This window comes from Trichechus manatus, unplaced genomic scaffold (assembly GCF_000243295.1).
Source record: "Trichechus manatus latirostris isolate Lorelei unplaced genomic scaffold, TriManLat1.0 scaffold00096, whole genome shotgun sequence".
NCBI classification, from domain to species: Eukaryota; Metazoa; Chordata; class Mammalia; order Sirenia; family Trichechidae; genus Trichechus; species Trichechus manatus.
The window spans coordinates 7,671,988-7,684,912 of NW_004444032.1; the positions used below are offsets into that span (position 1 = coordinate 7,671,988).

Below are 12,925 nucleotides of genomic sequence, written 5' to 3' on the forward strand. Positions count from 1 at the left end.
ATGGGAGTTAGGGGCAGTGACTAGACTTTAAATCTAATCTGTTCCTGTACTCCAGTGCCAAACTTTGGATACTTCTCTAGAAAAAAAAATTTAAAGTAAACGCCTTTTCGTGATGAGAAGAGCTTACTTTATAAGTAAAAAATTGACTGACCTATTAGTAAATGGAGTCCATTTTTATTACTTTTTGGCAATCTTTTTCAAAAAGTAAAATAAAAGCTGTTGTTTACTTACCCAAAGGAGCTCTGTCCAGCTCGTTGGAGTAAAAAGTGGTATCACTGTGGCAAAACACAGTCTAGGTCCCTTAATCCTTCCTCTTTTGATCTCAAAAGGTGGTAACATTCAGTTCGGCGCTCACTCATCTGTAAATTGCATCACATTGTCTCTATGTTATTTAAGAAGCAAGCTCTGTTTGGTTTCAGGCATTTTAACCTTCCAAAGGCAAGAAGAAGCGTTTGCCACAGTTGTTCCAAGGGTCCTCCACTTGCACAGCCACCAGGGAAAGGAAAATGATCGAATCCATGGGGAATCAGTATATTGTGGCCAGGCCAGTGTATTCTAAAAACACTTTTGGGGAAGAATATAAGAAGAAAGACAGATCTCATAAGACATTTCTGGATCATCTCAAAGAGTGTTTTAGGTAAGAAATTTTTTAAGATACTAGCCTTAGGAATAAATGAAGAACTTCCTGCTAAATTTTCAAGTTTCAGGCTCTCCTTCCTGGCTCTAGCCCACAGGCTACAGACTTTGCTGGTTTCCCACAGATTCTTTTCATCTTTAGCTTCCAAACCTCCCACTGCCTACCAGAGTTGGGAAGGTAGTCTCTAAAATGAACACAGTCTTTCCAAATCGGAAGCCTAATAGATGGGGACAGAGACAAATTCTCAATTGAAATGTTGCACAATTCAAGCTGAGTATGACAAATGAGCTCTGTTACAGCTAAAGACAAGCAGCACTTTTCTTTAAAAAATTCTTTGATAGTGGCCAGGGAGTGACTGATATGGGTAAGGAGGTGAGTTATTAGTGGGAATGGAAGTGCTAATATATTAATTGTTAATATATTAGATTCTTTACCAAGGCACCTACCAGTCCTTCCAATTTTCCACCTACAATTAGGTGCTGAACTAAAAATTTAATATTAGTTGACTGACCTGTGGCTTTCCATGTTTTCAGCTGCTCCTCAAAAAAGGCCAAGAGAATTGCCCTGTCTTTGTTCCCCGTAGCATCTTGGTTACCAGCATACCGGATAAAGGAATGGCTACTCAGTGACATTGTTTCTGGGATAAGTACAGGGCTGGTGGCTGTACTGCAAGGTAACTTTTTTTTTTTTTTAATTGAGATGTAATTCACATACCTTAAAATTTACCCCTTTAAAATGTACGGTGGTTTTTGGTATATTCTTAAGGTTGTATGACCATCGCTGCCATCTAATTTCAGAACATTTTCATGACCCTCCCCAAAAAACTTTTGCCCGTTAGCAGTCACTCCCCATTTCCCCCCATTCCCCCATCCCTGGCAATCACTAGCCTACTTTCTTTCCTACGGATTTTCCTATTCTGAACATTCCATATAAATGAAATCACACAATACATGGCTTTTTGTGTTTGATTTCTTTCACTTAGCATGTTTTCAAGATTTGTTCATGTTGCAACATGTATCAATACTTCATTCCTTTTCGTGGACAAATAATATTTTATTGTATGGATATACCATATCTTGTTTATCCATTCATCAGTTGATGGATTATTTTCATTTGGAGGCTATTATGAATAATGCTATTATGAACATTTGTATGTAAGTTTTTCCATGCACATATGTTTTCAATTCTCTTGGGTATATACCTAGAGTGGAATTGCTGGGTCATATAGTAACATTTTGAAGAACAGTCAAACTGTCTTCTGCAGTGGCTGCAGCATTTTGCATTGCCACCAGCAATATATGAGGGTTCCAATTTCTCCACATCCTCACCAACACTTGTTATTCTCTGCCTTTCTGTTTATAGCCATCCTAGTAGATGTGAAGAGGTATTTCACTGTTGTTTTGATTTGTATTTACCTGATGACTAATAATGTTGAGTAACTTTTCCATGTGATTATTGGCAGTTTATGTATCTTCTTTGAAGATATGTCTATTCAAATACTTTTGTCCATTTTTAAACTGGGTTATTTGCCTTTTTATTGTTGAATCATGAGTTCTTTATATATTCCGGATACTAGACCCTTATCAAACATTTGATTTGCAAATATTTTTCTCCCACTCCGTAGGTTTTCTTTTCACTTTCTTGACAGTGTCCTTTGAAATACCTTTTTTAAATTTTGACCAAGTCCTATTTATCTCTTTTATTCTTTGGTTGCTTAGGGTTTAGACGGCCTATCTAAGACACCATTGCCTAATCCAAGGTTACAAAGATTTATACCTATATTTTCTTCTAAGAATTTTATTGTTTTTGCTCTTGCATTAATGTCTTTAATCCATTTTGTGTTAGTAAGGTAACTTATTTTTAAGGTCCAGTCTTAAATACTTGAAGAAACTAAAGAGAACTTTTCTGATTCCCCTTGCACAAAATAAGGACTCGACTGCTTGTGTATTTACAGGTCTAGCATTTGCTCTGTTGGTCTCCATCCCCCCAGGCTATGGGTTGTATGCAGCCTTTTTCCCAGTCATAGTCTACTTTTTCTTGGGCACTTCTAAACACATATCTGTGGGTAAGTGAGCTACTGAGCTAATTAATGTTCACATTACTTTTTCTTTATGAATTCTATTAGCCACAAATTCTACCAACTCCAAATTGGACACCATCTGGGAGAAAAGTCAAACATTTCCTGTAAAAATTAGGACTGGAGTTTGGGAAAGGAGGGCAGAGTTACAGATGGCAGCCTTTTCGTATGTTCACATTATGGTTGAAAGACAATTATGCTTTAGGGAGGCATATTTTGACCACGATTCATCCTCTGTGTTAATTAGGTCCCTTTCCAGTTCTGAGTATGATGGTGGGAGCAGTAGTTGTGAGAATAGCCCCAGATACCAGTGAATCTGCTACAGAATTCTCTAATAGCTCAATGAGTAATGGCACAACACTGGACGAACAGAGGGTGATGGTGGCTGCAACGATCACAGTCCTTTCTGGAATCATCCAGGTAAGTACTTTCTCCTGAAACCTATCCTCCTCAGTCGGCTCGTCCTGACTGGTACACATTTTTCTCATTTTTTCTCCCTCCTGCCAGCCCTCCCTACTCTTCCTTTTGGTTGGTATCCCTCCTTCAGTGGCCTACAGCCAAATAATTTAAGAAGGGACACTCACTGCTACCAGAAGTAGAGGGGCAGATCCACATTGCAAAGATGAGTGAATACAGTTCTGGACAGGAGGAAGAATGGGTACAGGGAGCCACATGTGGTGAGGAGTGAAATGCCCAATTAAATACAATACCTGGGGATTGACAGTCACTAAAAATAGCTATACACAAGTAATAGTGACAGTGAAGGCTTTGAAATGTTTTTCTAATTCTTTAGAGACTGTAACCTAAATGAAAGGGGTGGAGACTTCGCACTTTGAACTATGCACATTAAAGATTTGGGAGAAGCTGACAAGGACTGTGGAGGAAATTAAAGCCTCCCTCCCAAGCCACCCCTGACACAGTAGTTGAATAATGAAGATCTCATAGACACTTCAGGATATGGTCTAAGTTTATGGTTACTGATATTATTGTATAAGATACCCCTAAAGAAAGAAAAAGTTGATTTCTACAAGGACATAGTGGTGTTTCCTATTGACAAACATCGTGGTCAGAATACCTTTTTTGGACCTAGTGCTTTTGTGTGCTCATAGCTCCAGCTGCGTTCCATGAGACGTGAGTGGAAAGACAGGCCAGGTATCCAAGATTATTGCAAAACACCAGTGTTGTGGGGGAATTAACCACCTCTGTTCTCCAGTTAAAACCGTGCAATTCTAATGTCCAGAGTACACTTATGATGTCCAGAGTACACCTGGACATATGCAAGTTAGAAACTTGTTTGAGGGACTATGAATGGACACTTGCCTACACATGCTACAGCAGCTGGAAAGTATAACTTAAAATTATGTGGGCAAATTTATGAGGGCTGATGCCAGATAAGATTCTGCTATAAAAGGTTTATGAAAGACTCTTCTAAAGATATTGCGCTTCAAAAAAAAAAAGGGATGAGGAGAATAAGCCTGTTACTTCTTATGTGTCTACTAGACTTTCATCCTACTGAGCACCGTGTAACATTCCATGGGGGTGGGGAGAGCCCTGGAAAGGGCTTCAGAAGACCGGGGATCTGCTTCTTCAAGGCATACAGGAGCAGGCTGAACCTTTACATTTTAAATCATTTAAATTGCAGATCCTTGACTTTGCTGAAGTGTCCTCGTAACAAAGGCCTTTGTCCTTCTCTTTCCAGTTGATCTTGGGGGTTCTACGGACCGGATTTGTGGTGATATACCTGTCCGATGCCCTAATCAGTGGCTTCACCACAGCTGCCGCAATTCATGTTTTGGTCTCCCAGCTCAAATTTATTCTTCAGCTGACAGTCCCAGCACACACTGATCCATTTTCAATTTTCAAAGTAAGTATTCCTTTCCTTTAAAAAATACTGAAATATATGAAACTCACTATTTTGTTTTTGGAGACCTTTCTTTAAATGCCTTTCCTGTGGGGCTTACCTACAGCTTGCAAGAAATCAATGGGTTGTAAAATTTATTCACATCAAGAAAAAGTAAGTGGCAAAGAGAAGAACACTAAAAATCAGTCACCTCTACCATACAGCTAACATTAGCAACAGCGATTAAGTGTTATTTCTTAGATTTGACTCTTGAGTATTTTAAAAATATCTAAGTACATTGCTGAAAGCTTCAATATTTTGTTCCAATTTTTAAAAATTTTCCCATTTGAAAACTTGAAAGAATTTTGCTAATTGAGTTATAATGTTTTCTTATGTCTCAAAAAGCAGGTCTTGTTATTTTAGAATTAAGGTTCTTCTGAACCTTGTACAAGTCCCTGTTTATAAAGCAAAAGGAAATGGCTGATGTGTAAAAGGAGCAGATCCTGCTCTTAGCACTTCTAGCAAATAGTCTCTGGGAGTTTGAGACAGAGCTTGTTTCAATCTGGAACTAATACGCTCTGCTTTCATCCAAAGCTGCTCCAGAATCAGTGTACCCTAGGAGCAGTTCGGGAGCCAACTTGGACCTGCCTGAGGTGTCATGGGCCCTATGGGTATGGAAGTCAACTGGTTTCTAGAAGTCAGACTATGCATAGGGCACAGTTAGCCAGGCAATCATTTCCAAAGGTGACAAGCAGTGTCGGCTAAGAAATGTAAAAGGTATAGACCTAAAGGAAGCCAGGAATTAAGGGGATGCATGCTAAGAAAAAAACTATCAGGGACCAGAGGTTATTCCCTGGTCAGATCAGTAGTGATTATCGTGAAATAAAGAAATGATGACTGTCTTAGTTATTTAGTGCTGCTATAACAGGAATACCACAAGTGGATGGCTTTAACAAACAGAAATTTATGTTCTCACAGTTTACAAGGCTAGAAGTCCAAATTCAGGGTGCTGACTTTAGGGGAAGGCTTTATCTCTCTCTGTCAGCTCTGGAGGAGGGTCCTTGTCTCTTCTGAGCTTCTGCTCCTGGGCAATTTTCATGTGGCTTGGCATCTCTCTTCCCCCATCTATGCTTATTCGCTTGCTTGTTTAATCTCTTTTATATCGCAAAAGAGATCAACTCAAGACACACCCCATATTAATCCTTCCTCATTAACATAACAAAGACAACTCATTCCCAAATGGGATTATAACCACAGGCATAGAGGTTAGGATTTACAACACATATTTTGGGGGGACACAATTCAATCCATAACAATGACCAAAGAGACCTAAGAGCAGAAGAGACCAGTTGTAAAAATGGGAAAAACTATCCAATAAAATTTGGCATTAGCCTAAGAGATTCCCAGCAAAAATGCCAGAAGCATCCTTACAGCAGTGTGGTGCCCACACTATGCTTACTTTGTTGTTGCTAGTTGCCACTGAGTCAGCCCCCACCTCATGGCAAACCCATGTTGTGACCCATAGGATTTTCACTGGCTGATTTGCAGAAGTAGATTGCCACACCTTTCTTCCTGGTCCTTCTTAGTCTGGAAGCTTCACTGAAACCTGTTTAACATCATAGCAACACACAAGCCTCCACTGACAGACGAATGGTAGCTACACACGAGGTGTATTGGCTGGAAAGCAAACCCTGGTCTCTCACATGGAAGGGGAGAATTCTGCCATTGAACCACCACTGCCCTCTCTGTGCTTACTTACCCTCCTCACAACTGCATGCTGGTCTCTACAATGTCACTTGTATGGTTAACATGAGCAAAACACAGAATCACTATCAATCTATGTCGGTACTTTTTCTTAAATGTTAATTTTTATCTATTTGGAATTAAGTGTTGAATCCAAATTATACATTAATATAGGACTTGAGTGGTTTTTGTTTTTATAATTTTAGGTTCTACATTCTGTATTCTCACAAATAGAGAAGACTAACATTGCAGACCTGGTGACAGCCCTGATTATTTTGTTGGTAGTATTTGTGGTTAAAGAAATAAACCAGCGCTACAAAGCCAAACTTCCAGTGCCCATTCCGATTGAACTCATCGTGGTAACTGAACATCTTAAGACTTTTCTTTCATAGTTTGTTAGTCTAGTGTGTTTACGTTGAAAGTCCTTCAGCATTTGTAGATCAGGAGGTTTTTATGGGACCGAGATGCCATCTCTGCAATTTCTGGACATAGTGCTTAGTCATTCAGAATTTAATAACGTTCTTTTACACCTTTCAGTTTGTTCTTTCCATGTAAGACATGGATGGTACAGAGAGCAAGATGTCTGAGATGGCATGGTGATAGACCCATTTGAATTAGAGTTGTGGTTTCCAACCTGGCAGCAGTACATTAGAATTGTCTCAAAAACAAAGCAAAATAAAACAAGTTGCCCTGAGTCAACTCTAACTCATGGAGACACCTCCATAGGGCCTTCAATGGCTCATTTTTGGGAAGTAGATCACCAGGCCTTTCTTCTGAAGTGCCTCTTGGTAGACTTCAACCTCTAACGTTTCAGTTAACAGCCAAGCATGTTAACCATTTGCATCACCTAGGGACTCCAGAATTGCCTCAGGACCTTTTAAAAAGTAACAAAGCTTGGGCCTGGAGATCTTTAGTTAACAAGCCTAGGGGTGGGGTCTGGCAATGGTATTTTTTCAATGCAAGACTCTTCATTTTATCTCAGATTTCTAATTCGGGTAATTTTGCAACTTTGCAGACTGTGATTGCAACAGGTGTATCCTATGGCTTTGACTTCAAAAACAGGTTTAATGCGGCTGTCATTGGGAAAATGCAAAAAGGGTGAGTCTTTTATGATGGCATCTGTAAACACTAATCAGAGTGTAAGCAGTAGTTACTGAGAGAGTCGTAGGAACTGAAATGCATGAACCCGTGTCAGAACTCTCTCTGCTCCGGGCATCTGTGAGAAAGGTTCCCTTCTCTCCTAGGAAGGGGCCACGAACATGGTAAAAGTCCATAGTTAATATCAGAAAGTTTCTCTTTGTGGAAGAACTCATAAGCCAGATGACGAGCAAGCACTCACACCTGAATAAAAATTAGTGAAAGTAGAAAAACAGGCAACATATACCCATTTCTCCCCATAACGAAATACCAAATGAAACCAGATTTCCTCATCTGTAAATTACTATAAACAATAAGTAGTGTTTTGTTTGGGGTTACTGGAGCCAAGTTCTGAAAGTTCAAAAGAGATACTAAGGAAGACCCGCAGTGCTGGAATAGTTCAGAGAGGCACACTCTGTCCTTTCTCATGATCGCATTCAAAACAAGACCAGAGCAACTTACCGCTGCAGGAGGCTGGGAGGCCTGTGTGTACAAGGAATTTGAAAATGTATTTCATTGCATTTAACGGATTGAGAAGGGAGATCCAGTTTTGTGCCCTCTTCTTCCTCTCTTTGCCTTCTGACCAGAGATAGCATCAATTTCTTCTTATTTGCTTACCAAGGAAAAGTTGCTTTCCTGTTAAAATGAAAAAGCTCTCTCTCCCTCCACTACCTTACCCTGCCTGAACAAGCATTTGAGAATCCCAGAAGTCAGTATTAGGTTAATGTTAAAATATCCAAATTCTTTTAAAACAAGTATATATATATTTTTAAGCCAAAAACATTTTTATCACCAGATCGTCATCTGTTATACTTAATGAATGTAAACCATCACTTTTAATCTTACAGAGTTTTTAAGAGGAAGTTAGGCTGAAACTGAAAGATGATTTCTAGGGTTTCCACCTTTCAACTTTTAAGTGATTGCACTTTAGTTAAATGTATTGGGAGACATAAACCAAATAGGAAAAAAAATGAGTTTAAAGCGGATTTTGTCAGAAGGGTTTTGAAATAAAAGATAAACTTAACATCACTGAGTTACAATCTTGGAAACCCCACTTAGTAAATATATTTTAAATGTCATGGACCTCTTTCTACAAGGTGTGTGGGTGGGAGGAGGGGGCAGCTCGCGTTTATTAAGCATTCCACTCTACAGAGAGGCAGGGCCACCTAGCAGATAAGCTGCATATTCTAGAAGCAGAGTGCCTGGGATTTATTCTTGACTCACTTCTTGACCTCAAGCAAAACTACTAAATTCTGTGCATCTATGTCCTTGGCTGTAAAATGGAGCTAAAAATAGTAGCTATCACGGAGGATTCTTATAAGGATTAAGTGAGATAATACCTGTGACGTGCTTAGAACAGTGCCTGGCCCGTAATAAATGTTCAACTTTCATTACTCCTATTGCTAATTTAGCACCTAAATTAGGTACTAGGAGCTTTACATGCTTTCTATACTCTAATTTTTTCCTGGTTGATGACTGAGTGGGCCTTTTACATTTCTGATCATTGCAAATAAATTCTAACTGAAAATAATGGTTATTAGCGGTTAATCAGCAGTTGGAATGCACCAGCCACTCCATGGGAGAAAGATGTGGCAGTCTGCTTCCATAAAGATTACATCCTTGGAAACCCTATGGGGCAGTTCTACCCTGTCCTATAGGGTCGCTATGAGTCAGAATCGACTCAATGGCAATGAGTTTTTTTAATCTGTTGTTAATGAGTATACCACTTTAGAAGTTATTTTGTGAAGTCACACACATTGAATGAAGATGGCGGAATGGAACCGAGCATTGAAAGGGAACACAAAGGATATATTCACATTCCAAAGGGATCCCATAATAATCGCTAACAGGCACATTGTATTTTATAGTGTGTAAATACTATTTGTCTTTATGATTTTATTTGGCCCTCCCACAAAACTACAAAGAAAAGAAAACAAGCTTTATTGTCTTCATTTACAAATGAGGAAACTATGGTTCAGGGAGAGAAGAAGCATAGCCAGGAAGTAAACCCAAGTTTTGAGACTGTAAATCTCCATCATATCACCTTGTCTGTGGTGTTCAGAGGCCGAGCACTTAACCATTGCGCCACCAGGGATCCTTGAGACAGTAGTACTTCTTCAAAATTAGAGCTGAAATTTCATTAACATAGATAATCCCCAAACTTGGACTATTTCAGAAAAAGTTGAATGGATTCAATTAACCTTCTTCTAATAAGTTTTAGGTCAGAGATAGATTTTTACAGGAGCTGAGCATTTCAGTAAATGGATGTTGAGCTTGAGATATTTGTACCTTTTGTCATACAATTAGTAAATATCATTTCACTGCTGTAAGTTCGTGAAGCATAAACAGAGAAGTATCCTCTCTGAGTTGGAAGTTTCTGTGACACTCTATCACTTTAAACTGGAACCCACTCTCCATCACAGCCACAGTTGGCTCCAGCACAGGGCAGAGTCCAAGGCCCATCTGTTTGCCAGGAGTTTTCCATGAAAGGTTATTGTTTTCAATAGAGGGAGGACTTTCTTGCTTTCCTTGTCTCAGGATTGTGTTTGCTCAAAGAACCTTCAGCCGTGGATAACTAATGGAGGGATTGTGGGTAATGCTTTGCAATCCAATGTAACAATACAAGTGGAATCTAACATATTTTACATGAAGCTTATGAGGATATAAGTGTACATGATAATGTGGTTATACTGGCGAAAACATAGATTTACCACTATCGTTGGACTGGGTTTATAATCTTGTATCAAATTCAGGCAGTACTGCTTTTCAACAATAAGATAGCAGATTCCAAAGTTTTCAGTGGCGCTAAATTCTTTTAGGTGATAGTCCAAAGTGAGGTACAAGTCAGTCTAGATTTCACTCATTTCCCAACAGTCACCTACTATATGCCAAGAAGAGTGTCTGACTATTGACATGGTACAGTGGATCAGACAGTCACAGTTCCTGCTCTAAGTCTGGGTAGAGAGTTACAGGGATGTGTGCAGAATACCCAGCAGGAGCTGGCAAAGCATGGAGAATCTTGCCTAATCCTGACTTTATGGTCAAGGGAGACTTTCTGGATGAAAGGATGGGGATTAGAGGGATGGTTCAGACAGAGGGAACATTAATTGGAAGGCTCCAAGGTGAAAGAGTGACACCTTCAAGAAACAAAAAGAAGCTTGGTCTGGCTGGAGGATAAATTTGGGAAATGATAGCAATTAAGCTGGAGAGGTGGGGCTGAGTTTGGACTTTTCATAAGAGCAAATAGATGCCATTGAAGAATTACAAGCAGGTTGGCTACATTCAGGCTTGCTTAATCTCTATTTCAGATTTCAGTCCCCTATTGCACCTGACGTGGAGGTTTTCCAAAACACCATAGGCGATAGCTTCGCCATTGCAGTCGTTGGCTTTGCAGTGGCCTTTTCAGTTGCCAGCGTCTATTCCCTCAAATACGATTATCCAGTTGATGGCAATCAGGTAAGTATACAACTTGCACTGGGTCTAATTAGGCAACTTTAAATAATATTTTGTACCTAATTGTAATAGTGCCACTTCTAAAAGTTCCCTCCTTGTTCTTCTGTCAGGAGTTAATAGCCTTCGGATTGAGTAACATAGTCTGTGGATTCTTCAGAGGATTTGCATCGAGTACCGCCCTTTCCAGATCAGGGGTCCAGGAGAGTACAGGAGGCAAAACGCAGGTACTTCAAGGTCTTTGTTGTGTGGACCATCCTAGCACTAGTAACTGGACAATCTGAGCCAGAGAAAATGCTGAGCTTGTGATAAGATTTTTTTTTTTTTGGTCTTCACAGATTGCTGGGATTCTCTCTGCCATCATCGTGTTGATTGTCATCGTTGCCATTGGATTTCTCTTGGAGCCACTACAAAAGGTAACACTCTTCTCTATTTGATCTTTATTTGTTTATTATTGTGAGTTAGATAAATATTTACAGAACAAACTAGCTTCTCGTTAAACGATTAGTACATATATTGTTTTGTGACATTGGTTACCAGCCCCACGATGTGTCAGCACTCTCCCTTTCTCAACCTTGGTTTCCCTGTTACCAGCTTTCCTGTCCCCCTCTTGCCTTCTAGTCCTTGCCCACGGGCTGGTGTGCCCCTTTAGTCTAGTTTTGTTTTATGGGCCTGTCTAATCTTTGGCTGAAGGGAGAACTTCAAGAGTGACTTCATTACTGAGCTAAAAGGGTACGATCTTCTCTCTTTGGGTAACATTTCTCTCCTTTGGGTAACAAATCAAGGACCCGGATTCTTAAACTCTGGAAACTATTTGCTGTTGATCCAGTTGACTCTGACTCAATGGAGACTCCATGTGTGTCAAAGTAGAACTCTGCTCATAGGGTTTTTAATGGTTGATTTTTCAGAAGTAGGTTGCCAGGCCTTTCTTCTGAGGTGACTCTGGGTGGACTTGAATCTCCAACCTTTCCGTTAGCAGCTGAGCAGGCTTACCATTTGCACCACTCAAGGACTCTTTAAACTATACAAATACAAACTAAACTAGAGAAAATGAGGTAATTACAACTCTCAAGTACTCTTCTTACTCAATACTCTATGGGCCCAAAATATTTATTTTCCCCTTGGCAGCATTTTATGAATGTTAGGAATGCAGATGCCCAAACTGCCTTATCTGCTCTACTCTTCGCATGTTCATAGCCCCAGATATAATTAATTTTTAAACAGGAAGGCACCCTGGCACCAGAGGATTGACTGAAATGAAGATTTTCCTAAAGGTTGAAGCAATCAAGTTCTCTATCTAATTCAGGGAATGGTGCTACCAGCCACACTACCAGTCATTAGGAATACGCCCTACAGCTGTCATAGCTTGGTTTGGCTCCAAGACCAACACTGTCAGATTGCAGGAGGGGAGCCTGATTTCCTGCCCAGCCGTAGACCTCCCACCTCCCACCTCGTGTTACTCGTCCATCTCTCCTGAACTGTAATTTTTCATGGTTTAGTCTAATGCTTTGTACACTTCTGCAGCACTCAGATTTTAAAAAAATAACAGCAGACACTGGAAAAAATAGGACCTCTAGGAAACCAAACCAAACCCATTGCCGTCAAGTCAACCCCAACTCATGGCGACGCGGTGCCACTGGTTATTGGATGGGTGGGTTTGAACTGCCAACCTTTACGTTAGTAGTCACAAAAACCATTTTCACCACCAAAGGGCTCCTCTAGAAAACCAAAACCAAATCAAACTCCTTGCCATGGAGTCGATTCCAACTCACAGCAACCCTGTAGGACAGAGCAGAACTGCCCCATAGGGTTTCCAAGGAGCGGCTGGTGGATTCAAACTGCCGCCCTATTGGTTAGCAGCCAAACACTTAACCACCGTGCCACCAGGGCTCCTCTAGGAAGCTTGACAATGGTAAATACATTGTCCTTTGTGGTTTTGATATGATTTTGAGGTGATTCACAGAGCACTGGCTCTGGAGGCCTGTAAACCTACTTTGAATCCTGCCTAAATTTGCTATGGGGCCAATAACTTAACATCTCC

General features: G+C 40.2%; 1 protein-coding gene across 1 annotated transcript in view; it reads left to right on the forward strand.

Moving 5' to 3' along the window:
• The first annotated feature begins 506 nt into the window (after nt 1-506).
• The window catches only part of SLC26A3 (solute carrier family 26 member 3), a 32,909-nt gene continuing 20,490 nt past the window's right edge, over nt 507-12,925 (forward strand). The window contains exons 1-10 of the mRNA XM_004382595.2: nt 507-637; nt 1,171-1,310; nt 2,592-2,702; nt 2,962-3,134; nt 4,414-4,578; nt 6,504-6,656; nt 7,313-7,395; nt 10,743-10,890; nt 10,998-11,111; nt 11,223-11,300. Of these exons, the coding sequence (XP_004382652.1) occupies nt 507-637; nt 1,171-1,310; nt 2,592-2,702; nt 2,962-3,134; nt 4,414-4,578; nt 6,504-6,656; nt 7,313-7,395; nt 10,743-10,890; nt 10,998-11,111; nt 11,223-11,300 (1,296 nt within the window). The remainder of the gene's footprint in view (nt 638-1,170; nt 1,311-2,591; nt 2,703-2,961; nt 3,135-4,413; nt 4,579-6,503; nt 6,657-7,312; nt 7,396-10,742; nt 10,891-10,997; nt 11,112-11,222; nt 11,301-12,925) is intronic.